General features: G+C 49.0%; 1 protein-coding gene across 5 annotated transcripts in view; it reads right to left on the reverse strand.

Annotated features, from left to right (window-relative positions):
- CDC14A (cell division cycle 14A) overlaps positions 1-16,546 on the reverse strand; it is a 123,957-nt gene that overhangs the window by 79,439 nt on the left and 27,972 nt on the right. For all 5 annotated transcript variants that reach the window (XM_066353484.1, XM_066353486.1, XM_066353482.1 and 2 more), the window contains one exon: positions 11,311-11,403. In XM_066353484.1, coding sequence (XP_066209581.1) covers positions 11,311-11,403 — 93 coding nt within the window. The remainder of the gene's footprint in view (positions 1-11,310; positions 11,404-16,546) is intronic.

Here is a 16,546-nt window from a genome sequence, read left to right on the forward strand (position 1 = left end):
GAGAAAGAGTCGGTCCCAAGACAACCTGAGTCCGTAACGTCACAGAAGCGGAGTCCAAGGCTGTTATGTTACAATACTCAGGTAAACACAACCCTGGGTATCATCTGTCGTTCATCATCGGAAGGCGGACTCCGTACAAAAGACAAAAACAGACGCACTCCGGAATACCGCTTGAACAAGACCTACTCTCAAACGGCATGGTTTCATGCTAAAAACTCCTTGTGTGGAGTTTTACTGCTTACTTCCTGTTACAGTATATGGGGTGTTATTGCATAAAACCTTTCAAATTCAGGAAGAAAAGTGAAAAAGAGAGAAGAGCATGTTCTTTAAACCAAAGATTTAACATGATCTAGCTTTAGAAAAAAAGAACTGTAAGTTCATTTATGATGAAGATGTAGGTGATGGTAGAGTCGCTCTATCAAGCCAAAAATCAGTGTTTGAGCCCTCTGAACACCTATGACCAATTATACAAAGTCCTCAACTTGCAAATTAATTACATTCCACATGCTTATTTGTAAAGGCTAATATTTAGATCTCTGGAAATAATTTCCCAAAGATAAAAGCTTATAGAGTTGTGAGCTTCCTGGGCTAGTCCAAAACTGATCCTATATTCCATATTATCACGGAAATCATGTATGTGATATACAATGTAGTAGAAAACATTTCAAAAACTAAAATAAGGTAAACGTGTGTGTGTGTTTTTTTAATTATCTTACCTCAAGGGGGTTTGGGAGAGGACAAAGAAGATAAAAGGAGTCAAACAGACAATTGAGGAAGAGTGCAGACTGTGGGTGGTGGGCACAGATGATGTAATATATAGATATTACAGATGACGTAATACAGAATTCTACATTTGAAACTTATAGGGCCCTGGCCGGTTGGCTCAGCGGTAGAGCGTCGGCCTAGCGTGCGGAGGACCCGGGTTCGATTCCCGGCCAGGGCACACAGGAGAAGCGCCCATTTGCTTCTCCACCCCTCCGCTGCGCTTTCCTCTCTGTCTCTCTCTTCCCCTCCCGCAGCCAAGGCTCCATTGGAGCAAAGATGGCCCGGGCGCTGGGGATGGCTCTGTGGCCTCTGCCTCAGGCGCTAGAGTGGCTCTGGTCGCAACATGGCGACGCCCAGGATGGGCAGAGCATCGCCCCCTGGTGGGCAGAGCGTCGCCCCTGGTGGGCGTGCCGGGTGGATCCCGGTCGGGCGCATGCGGGAGTCTGTCTGACTGTCTCTCCCTGTTTCCAGCTTCAGAAAAATGAAAAAAAAAAAAAAAAAAGAAACTTATAGAATGTTACTAACCAGTGTTTCCGCAATTAATTAAAAAAAGAAAATAGAACCAAGCCCCCACCTCCCAAAATAAACTATCTCCTCTCAATGCTAATACCCAAGGAAAGGCTAGATTAGAAAAACAAGAGGTAGACGGAAGAGGACTTGGTCTTAGGTGGTGAACACACAATGCAATTTACAGATGACGTATCATAGAACTGTACGCTTGAAACCTATATCATCTTATTAACCCATGTCACTCCAGTAAATTTAATTTTAAAAAAAAAAAGATATCAATGAACATATTTGAGAAGGCCTAAGTGAACCCTAAATGACTTCAAATGTTTGGAGTGAAACTTTCTTATTATCTTTCAATCCACTGCAAAACGCATTGCATTCCTCGGTATCTGGCGTGATGTGTACTGAGTAGGGCTGATTGTACGTCCGAGGCAGAACAAATGTGAGAGGAGAAAGGTTTTCTTGCTGGAACCAGAGGGACGTAATCGGGAGGAACCGTGAGAGAGAAAGGTTGGAAACTTCCTGGCGTTACACAGGGGGAAGACCTCCCCCAACCTTGCCGGGGATGGAGCCCACGCAGGGCGGAGACCAGTGAGACCTGAGTGTGGGGTGCTTCCCACGAACCGACTAGGACAACTGACAGCGGCCTGACCTCTCCTAGGAGAACAGAAGGCGGTGGGCCAGACAATCCATTGTATTCATTTTAGTAACTAGACCATGTACCTGAGGGACCCAAAAAAAAAAAAAAAAAAAAAAAAAAGCCATCTTATTCTCTTTCAAACTGAAGACGTCGGTAGGTGAGATGTTATCCCAACTTCTAAGACAGAAGCCACAGAGCCTGGGAACTAGATCTCAGATCTAGACGCTCATAGTAACTTGTAGGCCACCCTTCTTTGAGTCGACTCGAGAATGGAAAACCAACAATTGAGCGCACAACAAAGAACGGGCTGTTCTCTCCGAGTGTTTACAAAGAGCCGTTGCTGAGAGAGAGCAGGCGCCACGGAGCTGTGTGCATCGGCCGGCCAGGTGTTGGCCGAAAGGATTCTGTGGCAACTGTGCCCTGCCCTGGCCCGGGCGGCTCACATCTGCGACAGAACTGTCCATGGGAACACAACAGAATCAATCCCTCTGCAGTGTCTATACACTCTTTAAGCCGTCAGCGTGCTCCCTAAACACTTCTCTTTACTACTGTCCCACGCAGCAGAGACAAAAGGAGTGAGGGCCACTTCCACGTAAGGAGGGGTGATCTACACCCAACCACCAGAGGGACTGGATGCAGACCCCATATATATAATGCAGACCCCATATATATATATAACAGACGGGAAGTCCGCCCACCTTCCCTGGGGCTCCTGGGGGTTTCCCTCCCACACTGGCTCACAGGGGGTGTATGGACCTCATGACTTCCAGAAGACACAAAAACCCTCACGCCCTCAACTCAGTCTATCAGGAAAACAAATGGGCACGGACATTTTCTTATAGAAAGTAAATGTCTTTCCTAGGCTAATAATAAGATTCAAAAAAATGCAGGAGTCAGCTGCTGTAAGCATACACAGAAATTAAATATATAGGTACATAGTCCTGAGGAGTGTGTGTGTGTGTGTGTAAATCCGAGAGCTGATTTACAGCACTGAGGAAGCTTGTTATCAGAAGGCCAAAAGAAGTAGAAAACAGAAAGAAAAAATCCTGAAAAGCTGTATTCAATTCAATGTGAGAACCAGCCCTTCCACAAATTAAAAAAAGCAAAGAGCTGATTTTCCTAGCCCACGGGGAAACTGAACAGAAGATAATATCGCAGCTCCACCCATCTGCAGAAGACAAGCAGAATTTCCAAATTCACAGGTTGGAAATAAACATGCTGTATTGTATGATGTAGGGACCCTGACCTTGAGAGTCATCAAAACTACAAGCCGCCAAGGCTCAGAGCCCATCTGGCCCGTTTGCGGGCAATTATCACAAAAGCATTCTCGCCCACCAAGCTGCAAAAGGAAGGAACTGGAAACTGGAAGTGGCCCTGCCCAGCCCTGGGTCTCCCCTCCCTTCCTCCCGCCCACAAGCAGCCGAATGCTGTCCCTGAGACCCACCCAACGCCGCGGAGGGGCACAGAACACAGGGGAGGGCGTCCGCCGGCGTGGTGCCTGCCTTCAGAAATATTTAAGGCAAACACCTGGATCATTTTGAACCAACATTTTTCAGGGTAGTTTTACCTATAATTTTAAGTAACACTTGTTTAAATCTATGGTTTTGTGGGCAATGTAAAGCAGTCTGATGTTGCAATTTACAGAGGAGCCCCCCTGACGATCTAAAGGCAAAATCCACAAAAAACATATCTGTGTATATATGTGTATATATATATACACACACACACATATATATGTATGTATGCATATATATACAGTACATATATAAAATGCATTATACATATATATATATAATGCAAAAAGATCCTTTTTACCTTACAACAATTTTTGAAAGAGATCTAAAATGTTAAACAAACCATGGCGTGCCCTCTAAATGGAATAGTATTTGGCCATTTAGGCAGCAGAAAGGCAGAACACACGTAGGCCAAGGAAAAACAGGTTCACGAAACTACGGTGCATTATGCCTACGTAAACAGTCCAGGCTGGCAAGATCTAACTGCAGGAGAGCATCCCTACTGCTAGTTCCGTGGGTATGCACTTTTTAACATTTAAAATTCTTTTTTTATATTTTTAATTAAATGCATTGAACTATTCCCCTGTTCAAACTAGATGATTAAAATATATTTAGCCATTTCCCAACCCCTCCCATCCCCCCAACAAATCATGCTCCCCTCCCCCAACCATGCTCTGATCTCTCTTCCCTCTGTCTGATGGCCCTGGTCCCCAACAAACCCCTTCCCGAAAGGCAAAGACTCATTTACCTTCGTGTCCCCAATGCCCAGCACAAGGCCTCGTGACGGTAAGGGCGGGAGAAACACTTGGTTGAATGAATTAATAGTTACCTGATTTGTATCTATTGCCCACTTTCCCCAATTATTTATTGCTCATCAGTCCCCTATTTTAATCTCGATATTCTCTTTTTCCTCTTCTGGTTTGTTTGTTTGTTTGTTTTTTCAGAGCTGTCCACAGTGCTGAGTAGCCTTCATCTGAGCTAAATAAATACTTGCTGGATTAATGAATGCCTGCATACGCATCCCTGAAATGAGAAATTCATTTCGCCTGGTTATCCTCCTTTAAAATGCACACAACATCCAAGAAAGGGGAACACAACTCACACTCACACCTTCCAGGGAACTACCCTAAACCATCATCCGATGGACACCCATCTGAGTGCTACTGAGCCAAGGAGGGTTGAAGTGGAGAGCTGAACAGAAAGGAGGGAAGACGGGCAGACACAGGGAAGGGGGGCAGTCTTCAGATCCTAAGGGGACGAGAACCGCTGAGAAAACGTTTTTTGGGAGGCCAGAGGCCACACAAGTTCCCCACCTGGAGTCACCAACCAGACGTCTTCATACCCTGACCTCCCTCCTCACAACTGTGTTAGCCGGCTGTAATTATCTCTGTATTAAGGGTGATAAATAATAATAATAATAATAATTTTAAAAAAACAAAACAGAAATCAGGCTGAGTTGAACCACTTGCTCTACACATAAAACTAGACAGTGGGTCCAAGGCCAACCTCAAGTCAGTGCTATCACCGTGACACCAGGCGGAGAACGGCCCCTCGCGATCAGTAGTAAGTAGACTTGGGGTGGCCTGTCACTACGGAGGCCTCAAGTGAAGTCTACAGGATAAACAGCAGGCTGCAGCCATGGTTAGAACGTCTACAAACCTTAACCTTGTCACCCTCATGCAGACATGCGTGACATCTGGTTCAGGCCAGTGCCAGTCAATCTGTAATCAGACCCCTGACTGAGCCATGTGGACTCAACAAGTGGGTTATGGAAAACACAACATGGGTACCACCTCTGTTTAAGCGACCTTCGCGTATCTGAAAAAAAAAAAATCATAATTCTTGAACTAACTCCGGACTTAATTTTTTTTTTTTAAGCCAAATCGTTGCCACTTAATGTAAATGCTCCTCAAACATGATTTTCCAGCCTTCCATCATTGTGGCCTGTTCCAAATTCTCCTTGACCCTCTCTATCACAGTTCTGTGAATTGAAACCAATACAAGAACAGGTAAGGGTCTGGTCTTCCAGCATGTGGCAAAAGCTTCATTCATTCATGCTTATATCATTTTTCTTTTCTTTTTTCTTTTTACAGAGACAGAGAGAGGGATAGATAGGGACAGACAGACAGGAACGGAGAGAAATGAGAAGCATCAATCATCAGCTTTTCGTTGCGACACCTTAGTTGTTCACTGATTGCTTTCTCACATGTGCCTTGACTGTGGGGCTACAGCAGACTGAGTAACCCCTTGCTCAAGCCAGCGACCTCAGGTCCAAGCTGTTGAGCTTTGTTCAAACCAGATGAGCTGTGCTCAAGCGGGCGACCTCAGGGTCTCAAACCTGGGTCCTCTGCATCCCAGTCCGATGCTCTATCCACTGCGCCACCGCCTAGTTAGGCTATATCATTTTTCATAGCCGTCTTCTTCAAAGTGCTTGGCGAGCATTTGGGATGCTGTGATGGTCCGAGCATCCTGACTCTCAAATTGCACCAAGTGTTGTCACTCCTGCAAAGCTGGTCTCGTCTTAAACTCTGAGCCCTCCAGCTCCAGGGGCCTAACGTCACTGCCGAGGGATGCAAAGATGCTCATGAGTTGGGACTTCCCTGAAAGGTGCCCGTCACTGCCCAGTGTTGCTGTGATACCCGACAATCGGTCACAATCACTCCGGCAGCCCTGGCTGTGGCACCCACCCACAGAGGAGGGTTTGTGGATTTCCTACTGGGCACGATGTTCTCTGTTTTATCTCCTTCTTGATACTCAGGACAGCTCTGAGACATCACATAAAGATGCTCTCCCCCATGCAGAGACAAGGCAATAAAAACAAAGGCTTCTGTGACATACTGAAACTCGTGACCTAACAAGGAAGCCACAAGCAAAGACCTGACTACGTGGGTGGTGCATGTGGCCCCAAGACGTCCACACTCAAAAGCAAGGCCTGAGAGTTAGCTGCACGACGGCAGGAATGAACCTAACACCACTGAACGGCACACTTCAGAATGGTTAGGACTCATCATAGGAAAACAATTAATTCCGTCACTATGTCTGGTGGCGAGTGTTAACCAGACTTGATATTTCAACTCCAATGCGACTGTTCTCAGTGTTCCTCTGACGCTCCCTTCCTCCTTTCTTCCACACTTTGTCATTCCATTATTCGTTCCTTCAGGAGAGAGGCAGGAAGCACCTGCAATGTGGCAGGCACAGTTCTAAGCATCCCACCCCCTCCACACTGGCCACGCCTCACCTCTTTCCGGGGACACCCCCCATACCCTGGACTTCCCCATGGCAGTGCCACAGGGAGCCCCCCACTGCGGCCTGCTTCCAGTCGGGGAAGGCCTGGGCCTAACCCCTTGTTAAATATTTTATCACCTCCTAAACACGACAATGAATGAGACAGACAAGGCCCCCACCCTGCTTAGTCCAGGGCAGAGATAATAAACAAATAAACTCACAGCCAAGTCAGGTCTCTTCAAATACGGTGCAGTGGAGAAAAGGAGACATTTGGCAAAGGGCTAGCGGGGGGCTGGAGGGCGGGACAGCAAGAGGAACGCAGAGCGAGTCTCTCTGAGGGGGGAGCGTCAGAAGGAGGCGGGCACACGCCAGGGGGAGACGGCCGAAACGTCGAGGCCTTCCGCTGGGGGCGCACGTGAGGTCCCGGCGGTGAGCCGGCCCGTGTGACAGCGGCACCTGTCACGGAGCTCACGGAGGGAGACGGGCCGGATCAGGGAGGCTCCCCACAGCGTTGGTAAGGAGGCTGAATTGTATGCCAAGGCCAAACTGGGCCGATTTGGAAGAAAGCAATGATAAAATTTAGCTCTTTTTTTTTTTTTCTGAAGTGAGAAGCAGGGAGGCAGAGAGACAGACTCCGCATGCGCCCAACTGGGATCCACCCAGCATGCCCATCAGGGGGCGATGCTCTGCCCATCTGGGGTGTTGCTCTGTTGCAACAGGAGCCATTCTAGCGCCCGAGGTGGAGGCCATGGAGCCATCCTCAGTGCCCTGGGCCAACTTTGCTCCCATGGAGCCTTGGCTGCAGGAGGGGAAGAGAGAGACAGAGAGGAAGGAGAGGAGGAGAGGTGGAGAAGCAGATGGGCACTTCTCCTGTGTGCCCTGGCCGGGAATCGAACCTGGGACTCCTGCACGCCAGGCCGATGCTCTACCACTGAGCCAACCGGCCAGGGCCATTTTTTTAAAGCATTATTCTGACAACCAGGCGGCAGCCGGATCAAAGGGAAGAACATGAAGAGGAGTCGATGTGACAAGCTGTGGTGTCATCCGGGTGGACGTCCTCCGACCCCACATGTGTCTTAGAGAGAGAGCCGCCCAAACTCACCTACAAGTGAGCGATTGTAATGCGGGTGGAGGAAACAAGAGAACTCGGGCAAGGACAATTACCCTTTGAAGCAGCCAGTCCCTGAGGGAGTTCATTTCTTTACTAAAAAGGCCAGGACTGGGGGAGTAACAGGCTTGTGGAGAAAGGGAGTAAAAAGTTCTATTTTGCCACAATGAAGGCGATACTGCTGTCTACAGTGCGGAGGCAGTTGGAAGGGTGATCTTGATAATAAGGTATAGACCAGAAGACCCCGGGGTTACCCCAATTTTACAAACAAACAAAAAAACTAAGGCTCAGAGGAAAAGTCTTGTCTGAGTATCAGATACTCCTTAGTCGATCGATGCCCTTGGCTAGAGGGCTGATTCCACATCTGTAAAGAGAAGAACACCCCCACTATTAAGGATGTCTCTCTGAAGAAACACACCCACCTAGCTTACCTGCTGGAGGCTAGGTAGCTGCCCCAAAGGGGAAGATCCTTTGTATCCAAGAAAGATGTCCCAGGAAATAATGACTGATCCAATCAGCAACCTTTAATATATGAGACCAAACTGAGGCGTCCCTGTGACACACCGTACCATTTTCCAAAAAGATGTTTCACCCATTAAATGCATACATGCAACAGGAAGTAAGGTGCACACTTCTCCGTAAGGAGAAAGACTGCGAGGCTTTCCACGTTTATTAATCGTTGCATGAAAAAGCTTTCTGGGGGCACATTGCCAAAATTAGAATAGAAAATCGACTGGGCAACGACATTTCCTGAGCTCAATGCATCTATTACAACTAAGCTTCTTCTCAGAGGCTACAGGTGTCATGCAGTAATGAGGGATACGACACTACACACAGAAAAAAACAGACAGGTGTTAGGAAAAGAGAGGAAAGAGGATAGAGGGGGAGGGGAGGGAATGGAGGGGAGGGGAGGGGAGGGGGAAGGGAGAGGAGGGGAGGGAGGGGAGGGGAGGGGGAAGGGAAGGGGAAGGGAGGGGGAAGGGAGGGGGAAGGGAGGGGGAAGGGAGGGGGAAGGGAGGGGGAAGGGAGGGGGAAGGCAGGGGGAAGGGAGGGGGAAGGGAGGGGGAGGGGAGGGGAGGGGAGGGGAGGGGAGGGGAGGGGAGGAGAGGGAGGGGAGGGGAGGGGAGGGCCAAACATGACCTTGTCCTGATGCCACCCCTATGACAAAGGACATGTTCACGCAGCGTCATAGCACCCTCACAGAAAAGACACCCATGTTGAGGAGGCTTGAACCCAGAGGTTGGTCCAGGTTCTCCAAATTTTGAACACAGCGTCAACGGTCAGTGTCAGATGCGCAGTGATTAGCAACGGGCAGTGAAAAGACAGGACATCAGCTTGATGCTGCTCTCAGCCCCCGTGTCCCTGGACTCCCACTCCCCCCCCTCCCCCCGCAACCTCCTGCTTGTCGGGTCCACTCTTAAAATAAAAGCCATCACCTGGTTGACACTACAGTGATCCCAGACTCCTCAGAACCGGGAGGAAACGTAGAGGTTATTCTTCCCAACGCCCTCGTTTCACAGGTAAGGACACCCAATGAAGCCGGGAGGAGAGACCTCGGCTCCCCCGCCCTCCCGGGGTGGCCTCGGTTGGGACGCGTTTTAGTGGTTTGTCGTCAGGACGCCCTGTGCTCTGGAGCCACGCTGTGTACTGAGAGTGAGGGACAGCTGTACTGCAGCGAGGGCCCCAGGCTCCGCGGCAGCCACGTCAGGGGGCAGAGCTGAGCGTCTGGGGCTGCAGTCGGGCTGTCCGCTGGTCACCCTGCTCAGCCCACACCTGCACCAGCTGACCACCTTTCCAACCCCGCAGCTGGGCTCCCCCTCCCCCATGGCTGTGGCTTGACGCGGCAGTGTGACACCTCCCGGCCCCATGGCTGTGGCTTGACGCGGCAGTGTGACACCTCCCGGCCCCATGGCTGTGGCTTGACGCGGCAGTGTGACACCTCGCAGCCAGGGTGTCCTTCCGGCCAGGCCTCTCAGCAGTCTGCTTCCAGGCTTCTGAGCAGCTTAGGTGCTCCCCAGGAGGACAGCAAATGACACTTCTGTCCCTGCCTTTAACCCGGCAGAGTCCTGACTGGATAACACACTCGTCCCTAAAAAGCCACTGGAGGTTGAAGACGTGTTAAAGCCCCTGGGCCCCTGGCCTGCGAGAGGCTGCCCCTCCCAGCAGAGACAGAACCGACTAGAACAGGGGTCCCCAAACTACAGCCAGTGGGCCGCATGCGGCCCCTGAGGCCCTTTATCCGGCTCCCGCCACACTTCCGGAAGGGGCACCTCTTTCATTGGTGGTCAGTGAGAGGAGCACAGTTCCCATTAAAATACTGGTCAATTTGTTGATTTAAATTTACTTGTGCTTTATTTTAAATATTATATTTGTTCCCGTTTTGTTTTTTTTTTACTTTAAAATAAGATATGCACAGTGTACATAGGGATTTGTTCATAGTTTTTTTTATAGTCCAGCCCTCCCAACGGTCTGAGGGACAGTGAACTGGCCCCCTGTGTAAAAAGTTTGGGGACCCCTGGTCTAGAAAGAGTCGCATCAAAGCTCGGCGGTGTGCTCTCGGGGAGCTCACATCTGCCTTTCCACGCTTGCCGAGAATGGAATTTCTAGTCAAAATTATTTTTGAGAAGTCTTGTCTAGTTATTAGGGAAGCGGCAACAGGTGTGCAGGGTTTCTGTTTGGTTTGCCTCTGACAAACATTTTGATAGACATGTAAGTGGCTTGGTGAAAACAATCATCGTTGTCCTTCCCACTCAACCTAGGGGTTTCCTTTTATCCCAGGAAAGGAACATTTCAACAGTCTTGTTAAATCTTCATATATATATTAATATATTAATATATATATATTTCTCCCCCTGGAAATATCCTTTTGGGTATTCTTTTTATGACAACGCCTATCCAACCATGGAATCCAAGCTACACGCTGTGGTCCCGAGATTCTATCCTTAGCTGCAGAAAGACCTGAGGGCAAGCGGCCCATCGAGAACGAGGTCCACGCTCTCCATCCCAGATCAGTTCCCAAGCCGTTAAGAATCGTCCCCAGGCCCTGGCCGGTTGGCTCAGCGGTAGAGCGTCGGCCTAGCGTGCGGAGGACCCGGGTTCGATTCCCGGCCAGGGCACATAGGAGAAGCGCCCATTTGCTTCTCCACCCCTCCGCCGCGCTTTCCTCTCTGTCTCTCTCTTCCCCTCCCGCAGCCAAGGCTCCATTGGAGCAAAGATGGCCCGGGCGCTGGGCATGGCTCTGTGGCCTCTGCCTCAGGCGCTAGAGTGGCTCTGGTCGCAATATGGCGACGCCCAGGATGGGCAGAGCACCGCCCCCTGGGGGGCAGAGCGTCGCCCCCTGGTGGGCGTGCCGGGTGGATCCCGGTCGGGCGCATGCGGGAGTCTGTCTGACTGTCTCTCCCTGTTTCCAGCTTCAGAAAAATGAAAAAAAAAAAAAAAAAAAGAATCGTCCCCAGTCTCCCAAGGCCCCTGGGAAAGTGGCCCGGATTTCCCGGGACAGGGTCGGCATTCCGTCACAGACAACAGACACAACAAGCAAAGGTACTTACGGCATAAGCACCTATCAAAAATGCTGCGTTTGCTCTTTTCCGTTGATCAAAACAGGTGTAGTGCACTATTTTCTTTCTTGATAAACTGTAGGACTAGAAAGAGAGAAAAGAGAGAGTTAGCGTGACCGTGGAGACCCTGCTGATGGACACGGGAGATAAACGCCCTCCCTTAACTCTCCATGAGCGGTCCCCACCGCTGACCGCGGCGGACAGCTGCGCTGTCTGTGGCATCTGTATGTACGGGAGTATCTGGGGTATCTGGGGGCGTGCAGGGTTACCAGCTCGGGTGTTCTGCACCTCAGTCATGATCTAAGAATTGACGCTTTTTTTTTTGTATTGAATTTATTGGGTGTCACTGTTAATAAAATTATAGAGGCTTCAAGTGTACAGTTCTATAATACATCATCTGTATATTGTATTGTGTGTGCACCATCCAAAGTCAAATCTTCTTCCATCACCATTTCACCCCCATCTATCCTCTTCTACCCCCCACCCCCCTTTCGTCTGGTGATCACCCCACTGTTGTCTGTGGCTATGACTATTTGTTTGCTCAATCCCTGTTTACCAGTCTTAAGAATTGACGTTTTAACCAATATGTTTCTCTCTGAGAAAGAAGACTGCTACATTAGGCATAATTAAGTTATTAAACAGCATCTTTCTGAGCATATTTACTCCTGACCTTACACATAAAGTCCTCTCTTATTTCCTGCCTGCCACGCCAGCAACATACCCGGAAAAGCTTGTCTATGCTTTCCACATTATTTAGTGTGTTTCTGTATGTGTCCACCAGCCCGTTTTCCTCTTTAGGATGTCTAAATGCCTATATTAACTGGAGTGCCACACTAATATTTTCTTTCTAACATGCCCTATAAAAAGCCCCCCTTGATTATCTGAAAATAAATGGTTAATGGGAAAAAGATGAACCATCAAAAGAGTTATATATCAGCAAAAAAACATCTTGATACGAGCGCCCTATATTAGGTTTATGAATTCAAACAGTTCTCCAGCCCCTGCCGTGGGCCAGGCAACAAGCTCCATGCTCAAGCGCACAAGGAAAGCCGAAGCAAGCAACGCAGCACGTGTGTGCATTGCTTGCAGGAAGAGAACGGTACAAACAAAAAGGCCTGTGCCACGGAAATCAAATTACTAATCCAACCTCAAACATAAAACGAGAACACCGAGGTGACTCAAGAAAACCCTCTCCGTTCCTCACACGTCCCCAGTGACAGGATTTTGGCAAACGGGTTTGCACAGCACAGACTCCTAAGTCCACTTTCGTAGTTATCTATGAATTCGTACCCATGGCGGGAGCGCCTGTGCCCCCTTCCCCGCTGACCACATGCACAGACCGTCTGCTTTGAGGGACCCCTTCAGAAAGGGAACAGGGCTCCGCTAGCTACCCGTCTTCTCCCTGTCATTTCCTGCACAGGGAAAGAAAACTCGTGCAACTCTGAGGCTGCTCTGTGGCACTCGGGCTCTCCCACGCCCCCACAGGACACGCCTGCAAACCCGCACCGCCCCAAGCCCCGCCTTTCTTAGTAACCGGGAGTCACGTGCTCAGAAAACGGGGTTGCTCTTTGCAACTGCACGCTGAGACAGAAGTGTTTGCCTCCAAGCGGGTCTCGTTACCACCGGCCTTATTTCCAGACAGGCTTACTAGCATCCCCCTGCGAAATAAAAATTTCCCAAGTGCATTTCACGCCGTGGAGTTCGGTCCAGTTAATCATACGCTGAAGTTCCCTAGAGACTTCAAGGCCGCTGTTGACGCCGCTGACGCGTGTCTCTTTGCTTTCGGAATCTGAAATACTGTCTGCTGGGAGTCTCCTTTTATTATTATTATTATTATTATTGTATTATTTGTTCGTGTGTCTTTTGCCACCGACCGCTCACCATCAGTAAGTTATGTTTGATTGACAGCTAGGGCATCTCCTATGGGCTCCGACTCCCGACGCCTGAAGCCTGCCTTCCGCACACCCAGCAAGCAGACTGAACACGAGGGCTCAGCTCTGCACGTCTGGCTCCCAGACACCCACTCCTGACACGTCCTCGTTCCCCAGAAGCAGCTGTGGGGAAGCAAACCTTGACAATCTACCCTGAAGTCTGGATTCTCCGTTTGGACGCTCCCCTTGCACCGAGAATTCAGGCTTCATTGGAAACTGCTGCTGTCACTCAGTAACGTGCCATGAGGTTTATTTTACAAAGCCGCTCGCCAAAAGGCACAGACCCGCTCGGCGACTCTTCCTTCATCCGTGGCTTTCTTTTGTTTTTGAACTTTGTCCAGTGGTGTGTTTTTCATCTTTCTCTTATTCTAAAGTATCTGGAATGCAGAGACCTTCTCGGATGGAGCCCATGATACCGGAGGGCAGAATTCTGCAAAAACAACTCCTTTTCACCGTAGAGCTATAAAGTTTGGTAAAGTAAATGGACCACAGATTAAAATTGTGAGAACTTTAGAAGGATTTTTTAAATTTTAGAAGCTTTTGGAAATTACATGAGATTAAAAAAGAATCCTTCACAAATTTTTTCTGGGTATTTTATAACTACTTGAAAACATCTCCTATTGGAAGCTACCTTCATGATGGAAACACAAGTGATATTTTTTTTAACAGCCATCTCCACATGTATTTACAAAACTTTTTTTCTTGTGATGAGAACTTTTCAGACTTACTGTCTTAGCAACTTTCAAATATACAGTACAGTACTATTAACTCTAGTCACCATGCTGACATGAAAATAACTGACTTTTTTTTTGAGAGAGAGAGAGAGAGAGAGAGACAGGAAGACTGAAAAAGAGAGAGATGAAAAGCATCAACTCACAGTTGCGGCACTTTAGTTGCTCATTGGTTGCGTCTCAAGCATGCCTTGGCTGGGGGGGAGGGGTCGTGACTCCAGCCAAGCCGGTGACTCCTTGCTCAAGCCAGCAACCTTTGGGTTCAAGTCAGTGACCTTGGGCTTCAAGCCAGCGACCTTTGGCCTCAAGCCAGCGACCTGGGGTCATAGTAATGATCTCACACTCAAGCCGGTGACCCCACACTCAAGCTAGCAAGCCCTTGCTCAAGCCGGCGACCTCAGGGTTTCAAACCTGGGACCTCAGTATTCCAGGTCTACGCTCTATCCACTGCATTACCACCGGTCAGGCAGATTTTTTTTCTCTAAAAAATGAGTTTCCGCCTGACCTGTGGTGGTACAGTGGATAAAGTGTCGACCTGAAAATACTGAGGTCGCCGGTTCGAAACCATGGGCTTGCCTGGTCAAGGCACATATGGGAGTTGATGCTTTCAGCTCCTCTCCCCTTCTCTCTCTCTCCGTCTCTCTCTCCTCTCTGTCTCTCTCTCTCCTCTCTAAAAATGAATAAATAAAGTAAAAATAATTTTAAAAAAAAAGACTAAGCCTTAAAAAAAAATGAGTTTCCTATCTGATTGTTAAGAATAGTTTTAAAACTCCTATCATTGACCTTGCTTAGATGACTTTGGAATGCTAGTGTTTTTTTTTTTCAGTTAAATCTCAGAAGCACCACCAGGACACGACCTGCTCAGGGAAGCTTGGGCAGTAGCTGCTAGGTCAGACCACGGAGTTCAGTTTCTACTCGGGGAACGAACACTAACTCACGGTGGATGAGACTGGGGGGAAAAGCCTCATGTACTGCCCTCACCTCCCTCCTTGCCGCAGCCAGGCCGCCCCCTCACGGGTCACCCTGCACAGTCTTACCCCAGCAGCTCTGTTCGGCAGAAGACCTATTCTGGTACCAGAACGAGCATTTTAGGCACAACAAGACAACTTGGCCAGTTTTACAGCTGATGCTTTATATGACTGGGTCAAGGTATACAAACTCGTTACTCTTTTCTCGTTTCAATTATTAAACACGTCTCTCTCTTAAAAAAATAAATAGATAAAAATAAGCACTACCGTTCTTATCAAAGCACCCTAGAAGAAACAACACTGCCCACTGATGACCGAAGTACTTGCAGAAGGACATCTGTCTCATCCTTCGAGTTCTTTTGCGGAAGAACTTGACCTTGCAGGCGAAGGAAGGCACTGCTGGCAGACAGTGGCCCTCTAGGTCACGAATCAGTCCAGCAGGCATTTTCTCAGACTCTGCCCTACTCCCAGAGAACATCATGCCTCCACACTGGTCAGTGGCCTCTTCCCTCGTCGGACCTGTGTCCCCTGTGGCCCCCGTGTGCTGACTGAGCCTTCGAGGAGACGGCTTGCAAACTCACACCAGATGGCTGTTGGGGAGCCCATCTGCTCTATTGGAGGAAGTTTTTGCTCTACGCGAGAAGCTCAGAGGTGACAAAAAAAACACTGTGTACAACAGCCAAGTTGACTGAGAAGCTGGTGAGACAACCACAAAGGCCAGGATGGAACAGAAGGAAGACTGGGACCTCTGGACTCTTGTGCCTGCTCTGCCGCGAAGGAGCACGTGACTCGTGGCAAATGACAACCCGCAGCCACTATCCAGACTATATTTTAGATTTCTACCTGATACCGGAGTATACAGCCTTCCGACCCTTCCTGTGACAACACAGCCAGCCACCCCACAGCAATGATAACAGCAACAGCCACAGCTAATCTTCTCGGTCACTTGCTCCCGTCGTCACTCCCCAAAGCTGTAGCAACAGGGCCACAGGTGTCCCATTTGGCCAGAGACAGGGTGACTCGCAAACCAGAGGCCGAGCAGCACAAGGTGCATGCTTTGTCCGTTTTTTACCAAGAGAACACAAGCCTGAAGCCAGAGACGGCCCGGCTGACCACAGGGGCCAGTGTCTCCTACGGCACAGCACAGGGCGGAGCTCTCGGGAGGTGCGGTGGACGGGAGAAGTCCAGAGCTCTGTCACCGAGCCGGATGACCGTGTAAGTCTCAGTCACAAGGCTGTAACTACGGTAGCTTTACCATCCCACATTCCCATAATCCTCAGGTTACACTGGCCAATATCACTGAAACTTTTCAGAAATAAAAAATAAACCAAATATCGATCTAAATTATGTTTCAGTACTATGTTATTGTATTATATAGTTCATCCTCTTAACAGACTGGTTCAGAGTCACCTCGGGGGGCTTATTAAATACTGAGTGCTGGGCCCCACCCCCTGGAGTTTCTGACTCCGTGGAGCAGGGCCCAAGAATTAACATCTCGTTTGACAAGCTCCTCAGTAATACCAAGCTGCTGGTCCAGCGACCACGCACTGAAATCTACTACACTACGATATTGCTAAATTTGTCCTGGCCACATAGA

This window comes from Saccopteryx leptura, chromosome 11, assembly GCF_036850995.1.
Source record: "Saccopteryx leptura isolate mSacLep1 chromosome 11, mSacLep1_pri_phased_curated, whole genome shotgun sequence".
In the NCBI taxonomy this organism is placed as follows: Eukaryota; Metazoa; Chordata; class Mammalia; order Chiroptera; family Emballonuridae; genus Saccopteryx; species Saccopteryx leptura.